Source organism: Balaenoptera acutorostrata, chromosome X (assembly GCF_949987535.1).
Source record: "Balaenoptera acutorostrata chromosome X, mBalAcu1.1, whole genome shotgun sequence".
NCBI lineage: Eukaryota > Metazoa > Chordata > Mammalia > Artiodactyla > Balaenopteridae > Balaenoptera > Balaenoptera acutorostrata.
Window position 1 is genome coordinate 61,555,073 of NC_080085.1, and position 25,530 is coordinate 61,580,602.

Here is a 25,530-nt window from a genome sequence, read left to right on the forward strand (position 1 = left end):
GTTCAGATCACCTCCCCTGTTTACCTTCCACCCCCTAAATTTCTGAATTCTAATTGGCTTACTACCCTCTCTTTTCTCCAACCTGGCAGCGTGTTAAGGGTTGGGGCCTTAGTCTCTCAGTAAGGGCGGTTCACCTTCTCAGCTAGATGGTGCAGCTTCTGTATAGTTTATCTCCATGGTAGGATACACCGCTGGGATTGGGGAGGGGCCGCTGGGCCAGAGGAAAAGTCACTGGAACCTGATTCTCCTTCCACCCATCCCACATGCTGGGTTTTGAACAAGCTTCGGGCTGGGGTGTGACAGACACTGCTTACCCTTTTTGCCACCTTCTGTGGTCCCCATAATGTTCCAAGTGATATCCTAGATAGAGAACTTCCCTGAGTCACATTTCTGGGATGAAACATTGCCCTCCATTGGCAAGTGTCGCCACCACAAAGGTGGTGGAAGAACAGTATGGTTCTAGGAGGAAGAGAAACCAGCAAAAGGAAGCACCCTTTTCTCTCTCTGCTCTGTTGCTGGAACTGCTTGTTTTCACACGACCCACCATGGCAGTTACCCAGGGTGACCTGCTCACTCCCATTTTACAGTAGAGAAAACTCAAAACTGTTGCTCCAGGGTCACGTTTGGAACTGCGGCGGGGCCATTCTCGGCCCCCTTGCCTTCAGGTTTGGGGCCCTAGATCTAAGGCTATCCAGGAGAGCCAACTGGTTTACTACCATGGAGTCTTCTGGTATGCCCAGGCTGGAGCTGGAAGAGGGCCAGCCCCAGCCTCGTGAGTGGGTGGTACCAGATGATTTGACAACTTCAGGATACCGTCCAGGCCATAGTTGCACTCTATTACTGGGAAGTGTCAAGTGTGCTGGTAAAACCAGGGGCACCAGTCAATACCCAAGTTACAAAAAAAAAAAATTCCCTCTTTGAGGTCCATGAAGCCCTTGCTCAGACGGGACTTACCAAGTTTAAGAGTTGTGTATACAAGGAGTGGAACTCCCTGACAGGGTAAAGTTGAACACGATTGAAGCTTTCTTCTGCCCTTTCCTATCCTGACAGAAACATTCTGAGGAGCTATAGGGGTAGAGGCTTGGCTGGGATAAGGGACACTCAGAGGGGCTTGGGGTGGGGGGCTACTGAAACTGGACAGGTGCACTACACACAGAAACACAAGACACAAAGACAGCCAGATCTGGAGGGGAGAGACTGAAATGGTCCGACAACTGGCACACTGACAGCCTGAGTCTGACATGCCCCAGCAGAAAGGAACAGCATTGACCTTTGGGAAAGTGACAGGATGAGGGCAAAGTGCCTCCCCACCCCACACACACACCTCCTGGTTGCTGCTTGAGTGGTGCTGGTGCTGAGGAGAGGTGAGGGATGCCAAGTGAGGTGGAGGTGGGTCTTCGTGGAGTGTGACTGGGGACTCCTGCAGGCAGTGCCTCAGTTTCTCCCTTTGTTTCAAGGTCTCAAGCTTTGCAGGTAAAGTTTGGACTAGCTGTCCCGGAAGATCACCTGACTGTGACTTGAGGGGTGTGAGAGAGAGGGTGGGGAGAGAGCTTGAGGAGAGCGTGCTTGAGCCTGGGAGGAATTGGGCCATGCCCCAGGACTTGAGCCATCTCTGGCACAAAAGGAGTTAATGGCAGGGACCGCGCCCCCCCGTGTCCGGGCACGCGCAGCGCGCCCCCTCGGTGCGCGGGCACAGCAGCCAGGCTGCCGGAGAGCAGATCTCGGGGATTCGGGTGCGGAGCCCTTGGCCTGGAGGCGATATGGGTGGTCCGTGGCCCGGTTCAGTCGCTCGCAACAGCCCGGGGAACAGGTGAGGCCGCCTGCCCCGGTCTCTCATCCTCTAGCTGCCCATACCTTGCCCCGATCCTATCCCCCCCCCAATCCTGGGGTACTCCACTTCCCAGCCAGTGCTCCCCATCCATCTCAACCCCACGTTCTCCATCAGCACCCCTGACCCCCCAATCCTCCCCCGCTTTTCTCCTCCACCTCCTCCCTGAATCCCGCACCCTTATCATCCTCCCGCCCATGGTCCCTCTATTTCCACAGCCCGGCCCGCATGCTCATCAAAATACCCCTCCTGAAGGCCCCCAGCCCCATTCCTGTATAGTACATTGCCAGTCCCCCCTCCCCCGCAGTGCAGCCCCATCCCTCTTCCATCATAGCATCTCACAGCCAGGCTCCCTCCCCCACTCTCTGCAGCCCCCCCCCAATGGAGGCCTTTATCCTATCCTCCCCCATTCCAATGCAGCTCCGTCCCCCAATACTATTCCGAACCCGCATAGCCCCCAATGCTGCAGTTCTTGACACCAGTCCATTCCTGCACAATGCCCTTCGCTCAATACTGCTCCAGCCCAGAAAGTACCCCCAGATGCCATTCTAATCCCCGGCATTGCCGCCTCCCCTTGTCTTCTCCCAAATTGCAAGTTGGACCAGGATGGAGATCTTGGCCTTGAAGACTCACAGTGGGTCCTAGGGTACAGAGGGCGTTTGGGGGTCGGTCGATTTGTCTAGGTGTTCACGGGGGGAGGGGCTGCAGGAAATTGACTCAAAGGAGAATGGCATTTGGTACTGAAGGGTTACTGGAGAGGGAGGCATCCTGAAAGGGTTAATGGAATTTGTGGGGAGGGGCGGCACCGAGGGGGTTAATGGTGTGTGTGGGGGGGTTGCTGGCGGGGAAGCCGTGTGAATGAGCGGTCTGTGCCCCGGAGTTGCCATGGAGACGGTGAATGGGGGGATTGTGTGAACTCAGCTGCGGACTATCCCCCCCCAACACACACACACACACACACACACCCACTCCCTCCTGCCCCACCTCCCTACTCCTACCCCTTCCTTCCCCGTCCCCTCCTCTCCTCCACCCGGGTGCATTCTGGGCAGCGTCTGGGATCTAACCACCCATACTTTGCTCCCCTTTTCCTCTGAGCCCCCACCCCTTTAGTCGCTTTGCCCGCCCTCCCTCCTCCTCCTCCTTCTTTTTCTCTTTCCCTCCATCTCCCTCTCCCTCTCCCTCTTTCTCTCTCTCTCTCTCTCACACACACACACACACACACACACACACACGAGACACACACACACACATTCTCATTCCCCTCTCTCGGTGGCCGATTGCCGGGCGTTCCCAATCTCCCTCCCCCCACCCCTTCAGCCAGTTCTTAAAGGAGCAGGCCTACAATCTTGGAAGGCGGGAGAAATAGGGGGAAACTACATTGTGTGTGTGTGTGTCCATGCGGAAGTGTCTGTGTGTGCCTGTGTATATGTGTTGACTGTACAACTGTTTTGTCAGAAGGCCTGTGTGCCTCGAGTGTGTTGCTGTTTCTGTTTCTGTCTCCACCTATGTGTCACCATTATGCTGCATGTGTCTCTGGATATTTACCTATGCGATGTGTGTGTGATTATGTTTCAGTAAGTCTCTGCGTGTGTCTCTGAATGTATCTCTCTGTGAGTCTCTGGCTCTGTGAAGCTCTCTGTCTCAGAATGTGGGACTATATGAGGCGATCTCTGTGGGTTTGGAATGTATGTCTCTGAGTGAACATCACGGTGTCTGTTGTCCCGGCTTGCTCTCTCTCACTCCCTCTTTCAGTGTTTGTGAGTTTATTTCTGTGAGTCTCTGAGTGTGTGTCCCCCGCACTCTGTTGTTTATTTTACACTGGCTGAGCATCAACAATGCCTAGGGTGCTAGGCAGAATGCTTTCTGCCTCAGTCTCTGGCACCCCATGTGAATTAGAGATAGCTGACAGAAAGAACCAAGGCTTAAGGATGTGGGAGCAGTGAGGGCTTTGAGAATCGTACAGGAGGGTCTGGGGACTCTGGTGAATGGCTGTCCTGCCCCCTGCCCTGCCAGAGGGAGACGGGGTCTCTCTGGGGGCCCCTTTGCCTATCTGCTGTGTTCCCTTCTTCTGCCTTAGTCCTGGAGTGAGGTTCACAATCCTACCGTCTCCTGACGTTGAGGTCCCTGTGTGGGGTCATGGGTCCTGGGGGCTGGGAGCCCAGTGTCCACGCAGCGTGCCCAGGAGCCTGAGCTCCATTTCCTGTTCTCCCATCGCCTACTACCACATGCTACTCTGGCTCCAGCTGACCCCGATGAGCTCCATTGGCTGAGGGGTTGAAGTCAGGGACTGGCAACTTGCAGTGGCAACAACTGTCAATCTGTCGACCCCCTTGGCTTTTCCAACCATGGCCTGGACACAGCGAATGGCTCTGACTGGCAGTGGAGATCGTCTGAGGGTCCCTGGAACCCCGGGCATGGGAAACCTCTCCTAACTGTAGGAGAATAGCCCAAGCGCAGCAGGGCCCCAAAGACCCACTCCATAGCCCTCTGCGACCATCTTGGATGACGCATACTTCCCTCTTTCCACAGGCCTGTCTGGCCCTGAGGGAGTCCCCTTTCTGAAGCTGTGGTGCTCGGAAGACCTGCTCTCTACGTTGCCGGGCACCTGTAGGTGTCCCTCGAGAGCTCAGTTTTGAGGTCCAAGTCAGTGTGGCCATGAAGGGGCTGCCTATTGGGCTGATGCTGTGACCCCGGAGTCTGCCTTTCCTGCCAGTCCCCCGGCCCGGAACATGTGGCTGCGGCTTGGCCTGCCCTCGCTGTCCCTGAGCCCCAAGCCCACAGTTGGCCGGAGCCTGTGCCTCACCCTGTGGTTCCTGAGCTTGGTGCTGAGGGCCAGTACCCAGGCCCCAGCACCCACAGTCAATACTCACTTTGGGAAGCTAAGGGGTGCCCGGGTACCATTGCCCAGTGAGATCCTGGGGCCTGTGGACCAATACCTTGGGGTGCCCTACGCAGCCCCCCCCATCGGCGAGAAACGTTTCCTGCCCCCTGAACCACCCCCATCCTGGTCGGGCATCCGGAACGCCACACACTTTCCCCCAGTGTGCCCTCAGAACATCCACACAGCTGTGCCCGAAGTCATGCTTCCTGTCTGGTTCACGGCCAACCTGGATATCGTCGCTACTTACATTCAGGAGCCCAACGAAGACTGCCTCTACCTGAACGTCTATGTGCCCACGGAGGATGGTGAGTGCGGCCAGGCACTGTGCCCTCCTTGCCTCCCACCTGCCCCGCTGTGTTTGTGGCTGGCATGTGGTGGTGTGCCGTGCAGCATGCATCCGTCTGTCTGTGAAAATGCTTCTCACCATCACTCTGCTTGGCCTCCCCCTTCCTCCTCCCTGTTCTTTCCTCTCCCAGCATTGTCTGAGCTCCCATGTGTGAGTGACACTGTTACCAGGAGGGGCCTGGCCAGGCCTGAGAGCTCTGACAGGTCTAGGGCCAGGTGCTGGATGGGGGTTCCCTGGGGGAGTATGGGTCACTGCTGGCAGCTGCCCGCGGGAGGATGCTGGCGCCACCGGGCCCCCCTGTCGCCATTCCACCTGCTCTGAGAGGTGGTAGGTGTGTGTGGCCAAGGGAGCTGGGTGTGTGTGGGGGGCAGGGGGCAAGCCTGGTGGGCAGTGCTTAGGTGCCTCCTCTTTCACTAGCTGATGCCTCCTCCCGCGGGGGTCACACTAAGGTAAGTGACAGAAGCAAGGAGATGGTGGGACAGGCTCTCTGCCACGTGCCGCCTGCAGAGCAGCTCTTGGGGCCTGGGGGGGGTGCGGGTGCATGCCCCTGGGCAGAGGCCTCCTGTTATTTTTTAGTTTTTTATTCATTTTACAGTAAAGCGGATTTCCAAGGAATGCGCCCGAAAGCCCAACAAGAAAATTTGTAGGAAAGGAGGTAGGTAGCGAGCCGGCGGGGAGGGAGAGAGAGAGAGAGGGAGGGCTGCCTGCCCACCTGCCCTTGCCCCCGAGGACCCAGCCTTCCTTCAAGTAGCCCAGGCTCAGGGGGCGGTCGGTGAGCAGGCATAAGCTCCATCTCGTCCGAGGGCCCCGGCTGCTCTTCAGGAAGGCTCTGGTGGCCTAAGGCAGGTTCAGAGCAGAAGCGGCAACCCCATTTCTTCCAACCTTCCCAGCCCCAAATTCCACCCTAAAGCGTGTGCCAAAGACAGAGCCAGTGGTTCCCTGTGGGACACCTCAGGAGAAACTCTAAGCCGCCGAGATGGAGCCAGAGGCTCTGACCTTCTCCTGGTGAGGGACCCACCAGCTCATCCTTCCGTGCCCTTTCCTGGGTTGAAAGTCGAGAGTCAACTCTCCAGCGGTGGAGCTTAGACCAAACTGCAGCCAGGTGCAGCAACCCTGCCACCCCGCCCACCACCTCTGGCCAGGGCCTAGCTGAGTGACCCGGGCTAGCCTGGTGGCAGACCTTGCGGGTCTCCAGGAAGTGTGCGCTCTGAAGGAGGCACGAGATCCCGAATTGCAAATTGACCCTCTTTCCGGGAGGAATTTGTCGCCCTCCACCCATGTAATAATTCTTCCTGTTCAAATACCACTTTATGTTCTCTGCAAAGTACTTGCATACTTACCTCAGAAAATCCCCCCCACTTCTGTGGAAGCTTATGAGGCAGGAATTGGTATCCCAATTTTCCAGATGAGGAAACAGGCCCAGGGGAGTGACTTGCTGCTGCTCAAGGCCCCGTCGCTGGTCTGTGGCAGGGCCTGGACCAAAACCTGGGTCTCTTGACCCTCAGGGCCGTGTTCTTTCCACTGTAGCATGCGAGGCAACTCCCATCTGGTCATTCCCACCTCCCCTACTCTGAAACAAATGGTGAAATGTGGATGGGTTGAACCGAATTGGAAACAGTAAGACTAAGGAACAAGTGGAAAAGCACAGCCTGGTCCCTACAACCCTTTGGCAAGCTTGGAGTTTGTTTTCCTTTGAAATCATAGGGCGGGGTTCCCCCAAGTGGGGTCATCAGGATTCCTGGGGCTGAGTGCCCTCTACTAAGTAAGAATCTCTGCGGGCAGAGCCCGGCGATCTGCCTGTTGCGCTTTTGATGCTCACTGAAGCTTTGAGTGAGGTCTGCTGCCCTGGGGATAAGCGTTACACCACCTCCCCACACCCAGCCCAGGACCTCACACTCAGAAGGCAATCAGTAAACATGTTTTTGCACGAATGAAGACGCATTGTGGTGCCGCAGAAAGAGTATGGGTCTGGGAGCCACAAGCCCGACCGAGTCCCAGCTCTGCTGCTAACTCACAGTGAAACCTTAGACAAGTCTTTTCCTTTGAGAACCTCTGTTTCTGCATCTGAAGGTGGTAGGGGACTATTCTGGTCTTAACGTTCCATTAACGTATAAAAGATCTCAGGAAGAGGGTCTCTTAAACCTGCTCCTACTAGTTACTTGCTTACTCGGGTGGCGGAGGGGGAGGCGATGACATTAACCATTTCCTAGGAGCAATGATCCCCCAGGGCACCAGTAAGAGCCTAGGGCAGTCCAGTCCAGTCCAGTCCTGAGAGTTTGGCTAGAGAGCCAACTGGACGCTCCAGTCAAGTTCAAACAAACACTTACCAATCGTGATTGTTGACTATGGGCAAGGCCACGTGCTAGGTGCTGTTGGGATGTGGAGGGATACGAGGTGGAGGAAAGATTTAGAAATAACTAAAGACCTGATCGCTACTCTGAGGAAACTCCTAGCCTAGCATTGAAACTCAGCTGGTTTAGCTAAGCCCCACAGGCCGAGCTGGGAAGCGGGTTCCAGACAGCGTGGGAGAGGGCATCTGGTCATTTAGCTGCTCAAATGAGTTCCCTATCCAGGGCCTGTTGGCCATTTGGAACAGACTTAAAAAGTCTGCCCCTCGGGGGAGACCCGTCCCCAGGGGTGGTTAGGGTTGTGATGTGTGCAGGGCAGGCAGGGCTGGCCCGGTTGGGCTCCTGCAGCAGCACAGTGTTGGGCTGGGGGATGGTGGTCGTGCTGGCCCGGGGGTGGGGGACAGGCGTGGCAGCAAGGAGTTGCTCAGCGAGTGCTAAGCTGAGGGAGCAAAGGCATCTGTACGGAGGAGGCTGGGACAATGCAGCAACCCAGGGACCTTCCCAGAGGGGGGCAAACGGGACGCATCTTCTAAGTCGGGGTCCAGGGGAAGCGAAGGGTTTCCTGGGGAAGATATGCCCTGTCCCCCAACCTCCACCCCCATCAAGTTGGAGGGAATTCATGTTTAGGGATGGGTGATTCCTTGCCGTTTGGGGGTCTGTCTGCTGTGTGGGTGATGACACCCCAGGTCCCACAGGGTTTCTGAGGGCAGTACCGTCGTTGTCAGGTGTTAAGATGGTAGGTGCCCCGGGAGGTTCGGGAAGCCGGAGGCAGTTTCTGCCCCTCAGGCTGGGCTCTTGCCCTGGTTGAAAAGCCATTTTGTAATTGGAGGGCGGCTCCTGTTTTGATTAATAGCTGTACGGGAACCCAGACCAGCTGAGAAAGAGGGCTATTTGCTGCCTCCAGGCTGAGAGTATCTGATGTCTTAGACAAGAGGATAAGCCCTGGGGTGCCAGCAGAATGACCTCTGTTTCCACACACTGACTAGCACCCAGGCGGTGGGTCCTCTTTCTCAAAGCCGTTCTCAAGATGAACTTCTCAGCTCCTTAGAATGAGAAGGAGAATTGGGGCCCGCTCACCCAGGTCCTAAACGTCTCTCTTCTCTCCTCTAGTCTCTTCTTTTCTTTCCTTCCCTCCCCTCCCCTCCACCACCGCCTCCCCCATGCTCCACCTCTTTCCTGACTTATTTTTTCCTTTCCCTTTCCCCCGTCCCAGAAAGGTGGCATTGTGCAGTGGAAAGACCATGGGCTTTGGAATCAAGCAGACCTGGGTTTGGATCTCATCTCTAGCACTTCCTAGCTGTGCAATCTTAAGCAAGTCACTTTGCCTCTCTGAACCTCAGTTTCCCCATCAGTGAAACAGGAATAAAGATAGTCCCTCCCTCATTGGGGTGTAAGGATCAAACAGTATGGCAGAAGTAGAGTGTCTGGCACATGGTAACCATTCGGTACATGGTAGGAGCTGCTACCATTATTCCTATCTCTGTTTTTTTCTCTCTCTCTCCCTCTCTCTCTTTCTCTCTCTCTCATGTCCCTTTCTCCTTTTCCCCTTCCTTCTCTCCCTCCCTCCCTCTCTGGCTCTCTTTCGATCTCAGAGCAATGCTTGCTGCTCTCAGGCCTGGTTCCTGTGGGCAGGAACCCCATTTGCCATTACCCAGAGCAGGCCCCAGTGAGGAAGACCGGAGGGAAAGCTTCATCTCCCATTTTCTCCTGTGGGAATCAGGGTCAGCTGAGGCCCAGCTTGAGCCTGCCCACTGGGCCCGAATAGCTCAAGGCTGGGGTCCCCGGCTCTGCCCTAACAGCTCATATCCGTATCTACACGTGCTGGCGATGCCGCCTCTCACCTTTGGTGCCTGCCCCTGCTCTCCAGCTCAGCCTGCCTGTGTACACACGTGCAGCCCCTTCCACCCGGGAGAAGTCCTTCCCCTGAGTGGGTCTCTGGCTCTGTGCCCTGGCCCACCTGCTGCTACCTCCTTCCTAACTGGGAAGGTGGTTGGTTGAGACAGGCTGCTGGGGACAGGGAGGCGCAGGGAGGCCAGCACAGCAGGGGCCTGCAACACTATCATCCTGATGAAGGTCTGGGCCTCAGCCCACCCATTCCCTCAGTTCTTGCCATCCCTCCTGCCTGTCCTGGGCCCAGGCCCAGAGCTGGCTTGCTGGGCCACACTGCAGTCATGCTGTTTTTGAATTCTCTCTCTGTTTTGTTCTCTGTTCTGTGCTGTTGTGTCTCCCCGTGTCTGGTCCCCAGGATCCGGCGCTAAGAAACAGGGCGAGGACTTAGCGGATAATGACGGGGATGAAGATGAAGGTATTTGGGGGCTGCAGGGCGCGGCGGCTGGTGCATGGCACAGAGCCCCTCCCCCTCTCGATGGGGAGAAGCCCCGTCTGTCTGTCTGTCCGTCCGTTGGTGTGTTTCTGTTCCTGTACAAGGCCGTGGGGCTGTTCATCCATCTTTGGCCTGGTCGGCCACTGGGAGTTCCAGGGTGATGGACACGGCTGGCGGGAGCAGGGGACCACGAGCAGAGCCATGGGGAGGGCATCCTCCTCACCCCGGTCCCCACTGCCCAGAGACAGCTTCCTCCCCCATCTTCTGTGGTTCACGGGCACCTGCCCCTACTGAGCAGCAGGGAGAGTGGAGAGAAAGCAGGACTGAGGGGGGCGGGGGCGAGGAGAGGCACCTAGAACCTCCTTGGCCTTCGCCCAGAAAGAGAGAGATGGCCTCAGGGCCAGGGGCTGCATTAGGTTCAGGACAGGGCCACAAGGACTGGACCAAAGCACCGGGCTGAGGCCAGGACGCCACAGCCCAGTCAGTGGATGGCATAAGATCCTTGGGTGACGGTTGAACCAGTCTTCCTTCCTCCTCAGGAAAACAGGTTGTGTTTGCTCGGCATTCCCTTCTGCCTCCACGCCCCAGCCCTGGCCTGGGGGCCACACAGCTCAGGGGGGCCCACTGGTGGCTGGTAGGGCTGTGCCGGTGCGGCAGAGTGTGGTCCAGCTCACAGGCCGAGAGGCTTCAGGTCGAGGTGATCAGGCCGGGAGCCTTCTCGTGGCCGCCCAGCCCTGTCGCCGCACTGCTCGGGGCTTGGGAGCAGCCGCTTAAAGGTCTCTCGTTGAGTGGCCTCTGCGGAGGCTCCATCTTCATCTTAAAGCCGCCTGGGGGCGGGCTCTCTCATTCTTAGTTCTGCCCCCACCTCTTCCCCATCCCCAGTGTTTCCAGTTAAGTCTGCCTGATGCCCGGGGAGAATGGGGTAAACCAGCACATGGCTGAGAAACCATGTCAGTAAGGTTCTCCCCCCCCCGATACACACACCCCCATCTCTGCCATTCACTCCCCTGTCCCCACATTCTCCCTTGTTCTCTTCCTGTGCCACCCCCTATTCCCGCCCCTCTTGTCTCTGTCTGCACTGGGGGGCCAGCTGCTGCCAATGGCCGTATTTCCATGTAACTGGTCTAGTCCTGGGGGTTTCAGGGCTCCCCAGCCCCTGCTCTCTAAAGCCATGTCAGGTCCCAGGACTCCTGGGTGCCCGGGGCAGGGACTCACTGATCCAGCTAAGGGACCTGCCCTTTCTCTTCCCCCCTCCCCCTGTCCCCCAGGGCCCAGCCACGGCCTCTGTAGACCTAGCTGTATCAGGAACGCCTGGCTGCCTTCTGCTGGGAGGCACTTGAAACCAGAGTCTTTAAAAACATCACCGACGTCCAACTTTCTCTGGCTGATGCTCAAGCTCCGGGCCGAACAGCCCCATGAGTCCTGCCCTCAGAGATGGCGGTGGTGTCCTGGCACCTGGGATAGCTTTGCTGCCCACACCCCCCCACCCAGGGCTGGCGGGGGTGGGGGAGGAAGGGCAGCCTACCCAGCCTGTGTCTCACCCCTTCTCCTTGCAGACATCCGGGACAGTGGCGCTAAGCCTGTCATGGTCTACATCCATGGAGGCTCTTACATGGAAGGGACAGGCAACATGATTGACGGCAGCGTCCTGGCCAGTTATGGCAACGTCATCGTCATCACCCTCAACTATCGGGTTGGAGTGCTAGGTATGGTTCCCTGCTGGGTGCCTAGAAGGAAGCCTGGGTTCTCAAGGAGGGAGGAAAGAAGGCTGAGGAGCTGAGAACAGGCCGCCTTGGTTCTCTAGCTGGTGCTAACGACCATGGCCACAATGTTGTTATCCCATAGCCCCTACCCAACTGCCCGGGGCTTCCCCACGGTGTCCCTAGGCCCCGTTCCTGGAATGTTGAGATGTCACTGGAAATTCAATTCAAACTTCACACCTTCTCTTAGGTCTCCAGCCAGGTCTCTGGTTCCAGACTTTTGCCTGGCTGAGTTTTGTAGAGTCGATTCATTTTCTGGTGTCCTATCCTCATCCCTACCCACCCACCCCACATCCCTAAACACCCCACACATGCAAAGATATTCCTTCTAGCCAATCACATATCCACACACCCACATACCCTCACATGTCCACCGTCCACGCTGCCCACATGCACCTGCATGCATCTATTTCTCTCTCACCCCCCCAAGCACACGTACACACCCATATACATACAGACCCCTACATCTACATCTACAGACCCCCTCACATATATGCACATTCCCTCACCACTCCATACACTGGACACGTATAGTCTCCCCGATGCACATATCCACATACCCAGATGCCTCTCTACACTCCACATCCATACCGCACATCTACACAGATTTCTCTCACCTTCCATGCACGCGTACACACACACACACACGTTACCATGTATCTCTCCCTCCGCATCGCTGTATCCACATCTGTGCCCATATACACCACATGTGCCCCCACGCTCACGCTTTCCTCTACCCCCATAATACACTCTACACAAAGACCTACACCCTGCACGTCCACATCCGCACACAAAACCCACATATATATATACCTTAAATGTACACAAATATTCCTTCCACACATACACGGACAGATCCACGTCCCCCTAAACACCCCACTTCCACCTCTCCTCCAACAGCCACACACACATGTATGTCCCTCACCTTCCCTACACAAACACGAACCAGCGTTCCCCTCCCTACACATGCGGGAGCCATACCTGCACGTCCACACCTCCCCAGGCCACAGTACACAGATACTACGCACGTACCCCTCATCTCCCTGCTTCCACATCTACATACACATCCCATGCACTACGCTTACACATCTCCCCTTATATACACACCCACAGACCCCGATACACGTACCCATACACACACACACACACACACACACACACACACACACACACACACTCTTCCTATACACATCTGGCATATATATGTCCAATACATACATATGTACATATTCCTACCCCACGAATATACGTGCATCCATATCCCCACACCTGGCCATCCATATCCATACACTCATACACACTCATGCACACCCCACACTTACATATCCCATATACATACACTGCACATTTCTTCTACTCTCTCCACACATACATCCCCATACACTCCCATCCATTACACCATCTCCCTCCCACACACACACACTTACTTCCCAAATACCTCCTGATACATACCCATATCCCCTTCCCCACTCCTACTCTGTCACCCACACGCTTATTTTGGTGATTTAGGCTGCCCCTCTACCCTGTGCCTTCCTTGGTAACTGTTAATGCCTAACTGTGGCCAAGGTCTTGAGGTAAACAAGTGCCTCAGAGAGGGCGACCAAGCACACAGGGCCTCGCTCCCTTTCAGATGCTCACCCAGGCCTCCGAGGGCACACACGGCCCCATAGCCCTGGAGTGGCACAAAGAAGCCAACTTCCTGCCCGGAGGGCTGGTGTCCTGAGTCCCAGTGGGTGTCTGGGCTGTTTCTCAGGTCTGCAGGCCTGGGTGCTGAATGAGCAATTAGGCACGGCTTACTCCAGGGCTTGTTGGCTGACAGGACCCTATTTTAATTTGCTTTTGAGTATTTGGCTTTGCCAATTGGCATCCCAGAGGTCCCAGAGCCGCGTTTCACTTCTGGGTGCATCTACGTACATGGAAAGGCAATCTTCTCTTGACTTCCCCTTAATACTATGTGGGATAGCAAGACACCTTTTGGGAGTTCAGACGAGAGAAATGATATTCCCTGAAAAAAGTGGAGCCTGCGTTCCCTTCAGCGGCATCCTGATGCTGGGTGTGACGTATGCAGGGCGTCTCCCTGGCCTCTCCACGGTCTAGTGGGCTTTGGGTTTCATGGTTCTGCCACTGCTCCTCTGTCTCTCTGAGTTGCCACAGACATCATGGCAAGGCTCTGTTCTGTAAGCTGTTCTGTCCTGTTGAGAAAGGGGATCTGAGTCTCTGACAGTAAAAATGGTACCATGAAGGTGCCTGCAAACCCACATACTTGGGCTGCATAGTTCCTGAAGAGTAATGCGTTTACAAACGTAATCACACACAGGTACACAGGCACACGTGCGTGGTAGTTGAAGGCCAGAAGTAACTGTGTTACTTTATTTTCTAAATGAGAGTGACAGAAAATATTCAACTCAGTTGCTTTCAAAAATTATCAACACAAAGCTCCAGTCTCTAAAGATCAATGGAAAGCACGGAGAATACTAAGAATATGCTTCAGTTCCAAATGATCGGACCAGGTAGGAATGAAAGAAAAGAGAGAGTGGAGCATCGGGGGAAAAGAGAGGAGAAAATAAGGAAGAGAAGGAAAGGACGGGAAAGAGAAAAGAGGATAAGAGTGACACACAGAAAGGAGGCAGAAAGGAGACTCAGGATTTGAAGTGTCGGTTGGGAGCTGTGGGCTGCACAGAAGGCTATTATTGCTGGCGAGCCCTCCCTATGATATCCTGGTTTGCTGATTACTTCACAACCCTTCAATTGCTCTAATCCTTAAGCTTGTATATCAGAAGTTCTTAACCTTTTGGGGAGTCTTGGACCCCTTTGAAATTCTGATGAAAGCTATGGACTCTTCCCCAAAAAATGTACGTGTGTGTGTGCGCGCGTGCGCGCACACACACACACACACACACACTTACAGAAATTATTTCATGGATCCCACTGAAACTCATCCATGAAATTCAGGTTAAAAGACTCCACCGCCACCACCTTATAACCTCCTCTCGTTTGGATAACCAGAACAGCACATCTCGGGGTAGGATTTTTATTCTTTGGGCTTAAATAGTTAATGATCAAACTAATATTACCCAAACCTCAGAAGGAGCCATAAACTGAGATTTGGCCAGAAGTTCCCCACCACTTCCTGTGTACCCTTTAGTGCCTGCTCTGGAACACAAATGTAATCAATAAGCCACTGATTGGCTTCTGGGTACATTCAAGATGTTTTTGTCTCTTGGCGCCAGATTTAGAACACGGGTCTGTCCCTGAATCTTGGGGATTTTGCTGTAGAGCTGAGGCTTTGTTGTTTTGTTTCCCAAAACATCCCAGAACAGGTGGCCAGTTTTGGACCTCAATTATATGCATTCATTCACCCTCCCCCCCCATCAGCTTCTCTGAGCCCTGAGCCCAAACAGACGGTTTCCTCCAAGGTGCTTCTTTAGACATCTTGGTGATTCATGTATTTGGAGAATGTAACAGGCTATTCCACGGATCCCATCCAAGGCAGAGGGGTAGCTATAATTGGAGAAGCCCCCACTGGGCTTGAGGCCAACAAAAGAAAGGGACCCCAGCCGGGTACAGGATGTGGATATCCCTGGGGCTGAGGAAGTAGGGGCTTGCTGAGTTTTATTCTGGGTTTCAGAATTTAATCCTACATTCTTGCTCAGGTACCCTTCAGGCAAACTGAAAACCTGGTAAATGTCAAGCCCTGGGTGACACACATACCTGGTTTTGATACAATGTGCCAGATTCCCCCGTCTTCTGTTGACAAGCAGCTTACCATGCACTGCAGTATAAACTTGGGCCCAGGGAGACTGGCTCAGATTTGCTCTAACAGTTTGTGGAGTTTGGTGTTTCAGCCCTCATTCTCACATGGTTTCTGTGGGTGACTGAGTTACTGGGGAGCTAGTAGCGAGTGACCGCTCTCCCAGACTGACAGGTTTTTGTGTGCTTCTGGTCGGCGACGTTTGCTGTATCATCTGCCTGAGCCTGTTGGATAGAGCACTTCAAGCAGGACGCTTGTAGTAGGATGGTTGGCATGACGTCATCCACAGGCTTTAGTGCCTCTTATCCTGAGGTTTGTGGGATCTGAGGGAGCAGAGAGTGATGGTCAAATCCTCCACCCAGCCCTTTCAGACCTTTGCTTCTAACCCAGGAAATTGGTACATGTTGGAGAAATCTACTGCATCCAAATGCAGGCTCTTCCTGCTGGTTAGGACAGACGTATTTGACACATTTCACTGAACGATACCTTGGCAAAGACTGAAGCCAAGTCTGCTATTGTGTAAATAAGAGAAAAGGAAGAGAGAAAACGGGGGAAGGAGAGAGGAGGGAGAGAGGACAGGCAGGCTAAGAGAAACACATAGTGATTTTTGCTGGAGGGTCGCAGGGCTTGGACAGCTGGGATGGATCTCGGTCAGCATACTTTTTTAAGACTTGCAGGAGCAACTTCAGCTTGTGAATGAGCCAGGCAAAGGAGAAGCTGGTTCTCTTGTCTAGAGGAACAAGAGCTCCTCCGTTCATCCTCATTCAGGCTTTCTCTAATTCCTTCTCATTTCTTCATCGGGAACCTGGGGCTAAAGAGGGCTTGTGACTAAGTCCTGGGAGGAATAACTAAGTACTTTACATACTTAATTGCACCAAAGGTAAATTAATAACACACTTGAAGAGGGTGAAATGAGCTCTTTTACAGAAACTAGAAACAAAAGGACTCAAGAAAGACAGTGATGGGGTCTTGTGCCTGCTTGAGTCTGTTTAAGTTCAGCTTCTGCCCGTGGACTACCAGGACCGTCAGAGAACTCTCCGTGAGCTGAGGGAGCCTCCTCAAACATGGCCTCCCACAAAGTTGATCCCAGGGGCTACAAATGAGCTTTTAACTGCGGGGTCAAAAAATACTCACCCAGGTATAGGTTTCCAATGTGTAGGAGCACCACAGCTACCCACTTGGAAAGAACCTTTCTAAAAGCCTAGGGCAGGAGAAGATAGAGCCTTCCAAGGAGCCTAAGGATCAGGGAAGAGAGAAAAAACGAAGCAGCAAGATCAGACTAAAATGGAAGCAGGGTGGGGGGGGAATATAGGACATCTCTGTGGGATAGCCAGCAGGTGGGCGGGAAGGTAGTTGCCATGGCAACAAGTCTCCACAGCAGCAAATCCCAGCAGGTGGGTGGGAAGGTAGTCTCCATGGTGACATGTCTCCTCAGCAGCAAATCCCAGTGGGTGGGCAGGAAGACCTGTTTCTGTGGTAACCGCACTGCACTGACTTCCCCATTTCTCCACTAGACGAAAAAGATGGTCTAACCCAGTGGTTTTCCAACTTTAGCAGGCATCAGAATTACCTGGAGAGCTTGTTAAACACAGGGATTGCTGGGCCCCATCCCCAGAGTTTTCGATTCATTAGGTCTTGGAGGAGGGGGAAGTGAGGACCTGCCATGAGAATGAAGAGAAGGGGGCATCCGAGACCCTGGAAGGAAGTGGAAATGGACGACCTTGGACAGGAGGGGCAAGGAGGGCTTAGGAATTGTAGCCTCTTGGGATCTTCACTTCCTCCAGAGAGAGAAGGATGGGGAAAGAGAAGTAACTATAGATGTGTAACGTGCTGAGCATATTCGAGATGCTTATGTTCATTTTATCCTTGTTACAACCCTTTGAAGTATTTTATCCCCATTTTACAGAAGAGGAAACTAGAGCCCAGAGATTCTCAATAACTTGCCTAAAGCTACATGGCCAGTAAGTGGTAGAGCCAGGACTCAAACCAAACTGACTCCAGGGTCCCTGCTCTTTCCACTCTATCTTGCCAGGTGCTAGGGTAATGTCCCGGCTGGTACATCAGGGCAGAGGATGCTGGGTCCTGGTCATTTGCAGTTCCTGCAGTTTAAGTCTCCCAGCTGGATGCATCCCTTTTGAATGGTTTGGAGACCTCGCCTTCCAAACTGGAGAATGGGTGGGAGGTAGGAAGCTGATCCTTCCTATAGTGATGGCGCTGGTCCTTGCAGAACGGAGCAATGGTTAATGCTAGCTGGGTGGAAAGAGCTGCGCTGCATGCTCATCCTCCGTCCTCATGCCCCCAACTGTCACCGTCATCCAAATCCTCCATCCCTCCACCTTCACTGTCCTCGTGCCCTTTGTTGAATCCAGGTTTCCTGAGCACTGGCGATCAGGCTGCCAAGGGCAACTATGGGCTCCTTGACCAAATCCAGGCCCTCCGCTGGGTGAGCGAGAATATCGCCTTCTTCGGTGGCGATCCCCGCCGTATCACCGTCTTTGGCTCGGGCATTGGCGCGTCCTGTGTCAGCCTCCTCACGCTGTCGCATCACTCTGAGGGTGAGTAGCTCTTGGAACGAAACAGGAACTAGACAAGTGCTGGCCACCGACCCTGAGCCCCAGTCCCTCCAGGCTCCAGGGTGCCCAGTTCCATGTCCCAGGAGCATCCAGGGGAGTCGGCAGCCCTCACCTGCCAGCTCGGTGTCCCTTTGGGGAGAAGTGGAAGGGAAATGTTTCTCGAGGGGAAGATGTAATTCTCCCACTATGAGAGAGGGAAGGAGAGAATCCCATTTACATCTTGAGAAAGGAATGTTCTCCTGATGTGGGAGTCTTATTGAGGAGCGTGGGAGTAGAATGTCTATCTGAAGGACAACGGCTCTTTTTGGGAGGGGGGAAATCTTTCCGTGTGGGAAGGACACATGACTTCGGGTAGAGCTCTAGAGTGGAAATTAGTTTTTAGGTGTAAGAAACATTCTCTGCCTTTCTTGCTGAAGGACAAGTCTGTGCAAGACGGGAACTGCCCTTGACGGCGGGGGCGGGGGGGGGGGGGCGGGGGGGGGGAGATGGGACCGAAGTGAAGATTACAAACCTGCGGGTGGGCTTTGTCTGAGGGATGACGAGCTCTTATCAGACTCCAGACCAGACCTCTCCCGCCCCCGGGCTGTACAACCCCCTCTAAGGGAGACTTTCATTTTTAGCCCGAAGGGAAACCTCTCTCCTTGCTGTGGGTCCCCCTGCCAGTGACCCTTCCAAGGGGGCCAAATAGGGCCTTTTTTTTTGCTCAGCAGGAAGTGTTCTCTCCACCTCTGGACTATAAGAGCCCTTTCTACCTCTGAGAGGCAAAGATGAGCCTCTCACAAAGAAGAGATCTTCCCAAAATAAGTGTCCTTCTCCAAGATAAGGAAAGCCGTAAGAGAGGACACAGTTTTTTACTGAAATCAACCTTATGAGTTAGTGATATTCTAACAGGAAGACTTGCAGTCTCTCTTTGAAGAAGGCCTGTCTTTCTGAAGGACAAAAATCACCTTCTCTGACCTAGAAATTCTGTCTCTATCCCTCCAGGGACTCCGTGAGGGAAGACTAAGGTGGGATGTAGGGAATGTTGGATGTACATCCCTCCTTTAGAGTATGTTTCTAGGTGACAGTACGGGAACAGGAATTCCTTTTTTTCCACCAAGGAGGGTGAAGTGACTAGTTGTGAGGGTGCCTCTGTTTGGAAAGAGGAACGGTGCCTCCTCTGATTAGGGACTATTTCCCTGGGAGGAGAAGGCCTTTCTTGGTGTGCTGCTATTCTCTGTCTCATAGGGGGCCTGTGTCCCTGGAGACCTGGCTACTTTAAAGATTTATTCTCTTGGGACTTCCCTGGTGGTCCAGAGGTTAAGACTTTGCCTTCCAGTGTAGGGGGTGCGGGTTCGATCCCTGGTCCAGGAGCTAAGATCCCACGTGCCTCGTGGCCAAAAAACCAAAACAGAAAACAGAAGCAATATTGTAACAAATTCAATAAAGACTTTTTAAAAAAATCTAAAAAAAAAAAGATTTATTCTCTCTGTTTTTCTGTAACTGATTAATGGAGAATAATCTTTCAAAAAGTGAGGCTCACTTAAGTACTCATCTATATTTCTCTCCCTCTCTTTTTCACCTATGCAAACTCCCTTTCTCTCTCTCTCTCTTTTTTTTTTTTGGCCGCACCATGCGGCATGCAGGATCTTAGTTCCCTGACCAGGGATCGAACCTGTGGCCCCTGCATTGGGAGCATGGAGTCTTAACCACTGGACCACCAGGGAAGTCCCGTAAACTCCCTTTCTCTTAGAGGAACAGAACTGTGCACCTGAGGGCCAGGTTCTCCCTTACTTGGAAATGTTGGGGCCAGAGAGAGAATGATACCTTTTTCTCTAGGGGGGAAGAATCATCTACTTTTTGAGTTTGGGGGACTGGTTCCCTCTCACCTAGGGGGAAATCTGGATCTGAGGCAGCAGTAGCTTCAGGAAAAGGAAAGTGTCTGTGGAGGTTACAGCCTGGGAGGGCACGTTCCCTGGAGACTTTCAGACCATAGGGCCTTTGCCCTCGGGAATCTTTCCCTAAACTCCCAGAATGTGAGGCTCTCTCCTGCCTGCATTTCTCATCTCTCATGAAAAAGACCCCTTTGTGGTGGAAGCGCCAGCTCCCTGGTGGTGTGCTGGCACAGAGCTGGGCCCAGCTGGGCAGGAAGCAAGAGGGGAAGACAAGGAGAGATAAAGAGAGGGAGCATAAGGAAGCTGATGTCTGGGACCCAAGGGGTTAATTCTTCCTGGCGTTTCCTTAACCCCCAAGTTACCAACCATCACGCAGAATAAGGAAGCAAGAAGCAGGCAGGGGACCAGTCAGGAAAGGAGCCCAACAGCCCCTCCTCTGGTCCTAACCCATCATTCCAGCTGAAAGGGTTACTCGTCCTTTGCAGTCCATTCAACCCAGAGGGCAGCCTCAGTAACAAAGGAATGAGGTGTTCGATCTGTCCTTCAGGGACAAGCAAGGGAGGCTTAGGCTGTGAGAGACACGACAGATCTGACCTGGTGCTGCTTATTTTCTATAGGGCTTTTCCAGAGGGCCATCATCCAAAGTGGTTCTGCTCTGTCCAGCTGGGCTGTGAACTACCAACCGGTGAAGTACACCAGCCTGCTGGCAGACAAGGTAGGCTGTAACGTGCTAGACACCGTCGACATGGTGGACTGTCTTCGGCAAAAGAGTGCCAAGGAGCTGGTAGAGCAGGACATCCAGCCTGCCCGCTACCATGTGGCCTTTGGCCCCGTGATTGACGGTGATGTCATTCCTGATGACCCGGAGATTCTCATGGAACAGGGCGAGTTCCTCAACTATGACATCATGCTAGGTGTCAACCAGGGTGAGGGGCTCAAGTTTGTGGAAGGGGTGGTGGACCCTGAGGATGGTGTCTCTGGCACTGATTTTGACTACTCAGTCTCCAACTTTGTGGACAATCTGTACGGCTATCCTGAGGGTAAGGACACCCTGCGGGAGACCATCAAGTTCATGTACACAGACTGGGCAGACCGTGACAATCCTGAGACCCGCCGTAAAACACTGGTGGCGCTCTTCACTGACCACCAGTGGGTGGAGCCCTCAGTGGTGACAGCTGATCTGCACGCCCGCTATGGCTCGCCTACCTACTTCTACGCCTTCTACCATCACTGCCAGAGCCTCATGAAGCCTGCTTGGTCAGACGCAGCTCATGGGGATGAAGTACCCTACGTTTTCGGTGTCCCTATGGTAGGCCCCACTGACCTTTTCCCCTGCAACTTCTCCAAGAATGACGTTATGCTCAGTGCTGTCGTCATGACCTACTGGACCAACTTTGCCAAGACCGGGTAAGGAGAAATTGGGGGTTCTTCTTTGGGGCCCCAGCATGCCCTCCCCTCTGCTCCTCTATCCAAACCTCTTCCATCATCTCCCTTCCTAAGACAGTCCCCAAATCTTGATTGGTAACCCCTTCATCCCTCTTCCTACGTCCCCCTTTCTAGTCTCTCATGCCATTTCCTTCCCTTAAAAATTTTGTTGAGGCTCAGAACTCAGTTAGCATTAGGACTGAGCAGGAGTGAGAGTTACTGGCAGAGCTATGGGATTCAAGGTTAGATGGTCAGAGGCCATGTGAAGTGGGAATAAAGTACATTCAGAAAGAGCTTTTAAAGGGCTCTCGGAAAAATTGGGCAGCTGAAAAGATTGATGGGTGCTCTGTAGCTTGTGAGAAGAAGAAGCGTCCTATAGGTTGATCTCACAGGATGGGCACAGGGAAGGATGAGATGCTTTCCATGATGCCATGGGCAATAGGAGTTCAAGGCCTGGGGACAAAGAGGGGTATGGACAGAGGGAAGGACCCTGAAAAAGATGGAAATGGTGGGACATTTCGGACTGGGAAAGGGGTTTAGGGCTGGGTGTGAGAGGAAGAATCCTGGGCCCTTTCCTCGTCTAGGTAGAGTGGTGACCCCAGATTTCCATGTGGTATTTCAGGGATCCCAACAAGCCGGTCCCCCAGGACACCAAGTTCATTCACACCAAGGCCAACCGCTTTGAGGAAGTGGCCTGGTCCAAATACAATCCCCGAGACCAGCTCTACCTTCACATCGGCCTGAAGCCAAGGGTCCGCGATCATTACCGTGCCACTAAGGTGGCCTTTTGGAAACACCTGGTGCCCCACCTATACAACCTGCATGACATGTTCCACTACACGTCCACAACCACCAAAGTGCCGCCCCCGGATACCACCCACAGCTCCCACATCACCCGCAGGCCCAATGGCAAGACCTGGAGCACCAAGCGGCCAGCCATCTCCCCCGCCTACAGCAACGAGAACGCCCAAGGGTCCTGGAACGGGGACCAGGATGCAGGGCCGCTCCTGGTGGAGAACCCTCGTGACTACTCCACTGAATTAAGCGTCACCATCGCCGTGGGGGCCTCCCTCCTCTTCCTTAATGTCCTGGCCTTCGCCGCCCTCTACTATCGGAAGGACAAGCGGCGTCAGGAGCCCCTGCGGCAGCCCAGCCCTCAGAGGGGAGCTGGGGCTCCTGAATTGGGAGCTGCTCCCGAGGAGGAGCTGGCAGCACTGCAGCTGGGCCCCACCCACCACGAGTGTGAGGCGGGTCCCCCCCATGACACCCTGCGCCTCACTGCACTGCCCGACTACACACTGACCCTGCGGCGCTCCCCTGATGACATCCCACTCATGACCCCCAACACTATCACTATGATCCCCAACTCCCTGGTGGGGCTGCAGACATTGCACCCCTATAACACCTTTGCCGCAGGGTTCAACAGTACCGGGCTGCCCCACTCACACTCCACCACCCGGGTATAGCTGCAGCCCAGAGCACAGCATATATCCCAGCTCTGTCCCTCCCGGATCCACGAACACACACACACACACACACACACACACACACACACACACACACATATATGTATACGCACGCACCCACACCCGACAGCAGACCCACCTGCACAAACATAGACAGATGTGGGCATGCACCCGCATGTGCAACAACACAAATAAGGAAGTAAACCTGAACAAACCCTTCAAATGGGGACGCAAACGAGTCCTTGGGAAACTGAGGACCCGTGGAACAGCAGCTGAAGCCGGCTCCCCGAGCCTGACCACAGACACTACTGGGGAGCCTGAAGCACCAGCTGGACACCCCCTTGGTGCTCGCCTTCCACCTCTCTTGGAACTGCACCACCGACCAACTCCAGACTTGGGAGCTTTAAAGAGCAGAGTAGCTCTTTCTCCCCCAGACTTGGTCTTTTTTCCGGGTCTTGTTTTTGTTGATTTTTAAAAAAAATTTTGGAACAAATGCTTCTCCAACCGGTGGGTGCAAAGAAGCTCCGGAAGGGAGGGCTCCAGGCCCAGGTCTCTCTGGCTCTGGAACTCCCAGTGCTCACACAATCCGACCAAGGAACATGGCCCCCACGAAAGAAACAGGTTCGAGCAAAACCATGGGGAGAAGGAGGAAGGGGCTCTCACTGGATGGGGTTGGAGGGCCTTAGGGGGCAACTTGCCAGCCACCTCTGTATCTCTGCGGAGGGCTGCAGAGACCACAGGGTGACCTGCGTCCCCCAGAGGCCAGGAGCATCGGCCTAGCTAGACCAGGCAGGGGACTGCAGATTTGGTGAAGGAGGTTTTGTGGAGGCCATGTGATTATCGGTGCCCCGGGTACAATCTGGGTTCTGCCTCTGTCCTTGGGGTAATGCTATCAGAAATTCCCCCCATTTTCTTTACAGAGTCTCTTTTGTGTCTGTCATTTCTCTTTCAAAAAGGTGGTGTTTTTTGTTGTTGTTGGCTTTTTTTTTTTTTTAAAGAAAAGTTCTTAAAACACTAACGGAAACCCACGGAGTTTGTCCTTTGTAAAAATTTTAAACACAGTGTCTTGATATAAAAATAAAAAATCCAGTTAGCACTCCCAACCTGCCTCCCTTGCACAGGCCTTGCCCAACAGACCTCCCGGCAGGGCGCCTCCCTCTGCATCCTGTGCCTTTAAGCTGATACAAGTCTGGGCAGCACACTACCGGCCCCTGCACGAAGGCCTCTCCAATCTTAATCAAGTTGCAGTCCCCACCCCCCTACCCCGCCAACGCTCTGGGTTCCTGCAGCTGAAGCCTTCTCTCAGCACCTCGGGCCTCCTAATGAAACGTCAAAAAAAACACTTCCTTCTTCACTGCACCACTCTGCTGCCGCCGCCACCACCCGCCGCTGCCTCTGCCACTGCCACCATTGCCACCACCCCGCCCTCGTCCTGGACTGGGGGCTGGGAGGAGGTCTGCCCTCTAACGTGCTGAAATTCTTTTTCGTGTCTGAATCCAGTGCAGCATCAGATATGTGGACTCCCTGGCCTTGGGTGACTGACAGAGCAGGGGGCCCTCTCCTCCCCAGAGATACTGGTTTCCTGGTCTGTGAATTCGAATTGGAGGAGTCATTGGGGCTCTGGGAGCATTCCTCTCCAGGATCGTGATCAGTGGCTCCCTGTCAACCCTGGGGGACAGATTCAGTGGGCTCCGCAGAGTTAGCCTTATGGTATCGTATTATTCTCAGTGACTTGAAGGACTGAACCAGGAGTCTGCTCATCAAGTGTGACAGTTGGGCGGGGTTGCTGACACCTCAGAAACCAGGAATAGAATTCTTCAAAGTGACCCTGACAAAATGAGGGAGATGAACCAACACAACAGGATGATGTTCAGAGGGGACGAACACAAGGTAGTACAAAGACCAAAATCGAGGACTAACATACTAATATGGTATGTGGGGACGAGAGAGATGGGCAGTGATTGACTTGACCCAGGTTAGTTAAGAAAGAAAAAAAGAACTGGGGGGAGGCTGGCAGGGTGGGTCACGAGTTGAATGAGTCTGAGTCCGTTGTGTAGAACTGGTTTTCTCTTCCCCCCCTGCTCCCTCCCACCCTCTTCTTTCTCTTCCTCCCTCCCTCCCTCCCTTCCTTCCTTCTTTCCAAACCTAACTCAAATACTAGCATATAATAACAAAAATTTAGTATGGAGTCACTGGGAAGTAATCAGAGTCCGAATTTTTAGAATTGGAAGTAACCTCAGAGTCATGTAGTCCAACCCACTTCTTTTATAATTGGGTAAATGGGCTCAGAAAAGCACAATGTCACAGTGTTAGAAACAGATCTAGAATGCAGTCCAGCAACATATGACCTTTCTCATGGTCCTCAACTTTCTCCACTCTACCTAGTATTGGTTAGGCCTTTGAAAACAGTCGTGGGTCTGCCCTTGGTCAACACATTTTCAGCACATGTGGAAAAGCTGCAGAGGGTCTGGAGAAGAGCAAAAACAATGTGCCAAAGGACTAGGGTTTGTTTTTTTTTTAATTTAGAAAGGAAGAAGCTGATGAAGTAACATTCAATCATTGTAGAGTACCTACTATATGACAAGTGTGCTATACCATCTTTAAAAATGTAACTCCTAAATCAGGACAGAGCTGGTGATCTGTTCTCCGTTCCTTCTGAGACTGACAGAGGGGAAAAGATTGTTAGACACAAGGCAAAACTTTGCTGTAGATAGGAGCTGATCATGGCATGTAGTACGTCCTTAATAATAGTTGCCAAATTGAGTGAATGACTAAGGAAAGCAATGGTGCTCACCTTCCTGAAGGCAGAGAGGGCTGGGATACGTGACCATTTTAGATCAATTCAGAGTCTTTGTTGTCATGATCCTTTCATTGCTCCATGTCAGATATTACCAAATTGGGCCTCCTCTTCTGGGGTGTGTGTGTGTACCTCCAAATTAGGAGGCTTTCTAGTTG

The 25,530-nt window shown here is 53.5% G+C and overlaps 2 protein-coding genes across 4 annotated transcripts in view; both read left to right on the plus strand.

The window, feature by feature from the left end:
- Window positions 1-1,687: 1,687 nt before the first annotated feature.
- NLGN3 (neuroligin 3) lies at window positions 1,688-23,712 on the plus strand. Of its 3 annotated transcripts, XM_007183613.3 has the most exons (8): window positions 1,688-1,810; window positions 4,358-5,014; window positions 5,651-5,710; window positions 9,649-9,708; window positions 11,283-11,432; window positions 17,607-17,792; window positions 20,302-21,091; window positions 21,732-23,712. In XM_007183613.3, the coding sequence occupies exons 2-8, from the start codon at window positions 4,558-4,560 to the stop codon at window positions 22,573-22,575; spliced, it is 2,547 nt and encodes an 848-aa protein (XP_007183675.1). In that variant the 5' UTR covers window positions 1,688-1,810; window positions 4,358-4,557; the 3' UTR covers window positions 22,576-23,712. The 3 variants fall into 3 exon arrangements, with proteins under 3 accessions (XP_007183675.1, XP_007183676.1, XP_007183677.1); XM_007183614.3 differs by lacking the exon at window positions 5,651-5,710; XM_007183615.3 differs by lacking the exons at window positions 5,651-5,710; window positions 9,649-9,708.
- GJB1 (gap junction protein beta 1) overlaps window positions 21,013-25,530 on the plus strand; it is a 44,467-nt gene continuing 39,949 nt past the window's right edge. The window contains exon 1 of the mRNA XM_007183611.3: window positions 21,013-21,091. The gene's annotated coding sequence lies outside the window, so the exon portion shown is untranslated. The remainder of the gene's footprint in view (window positions 21,092-25,530) is intronic.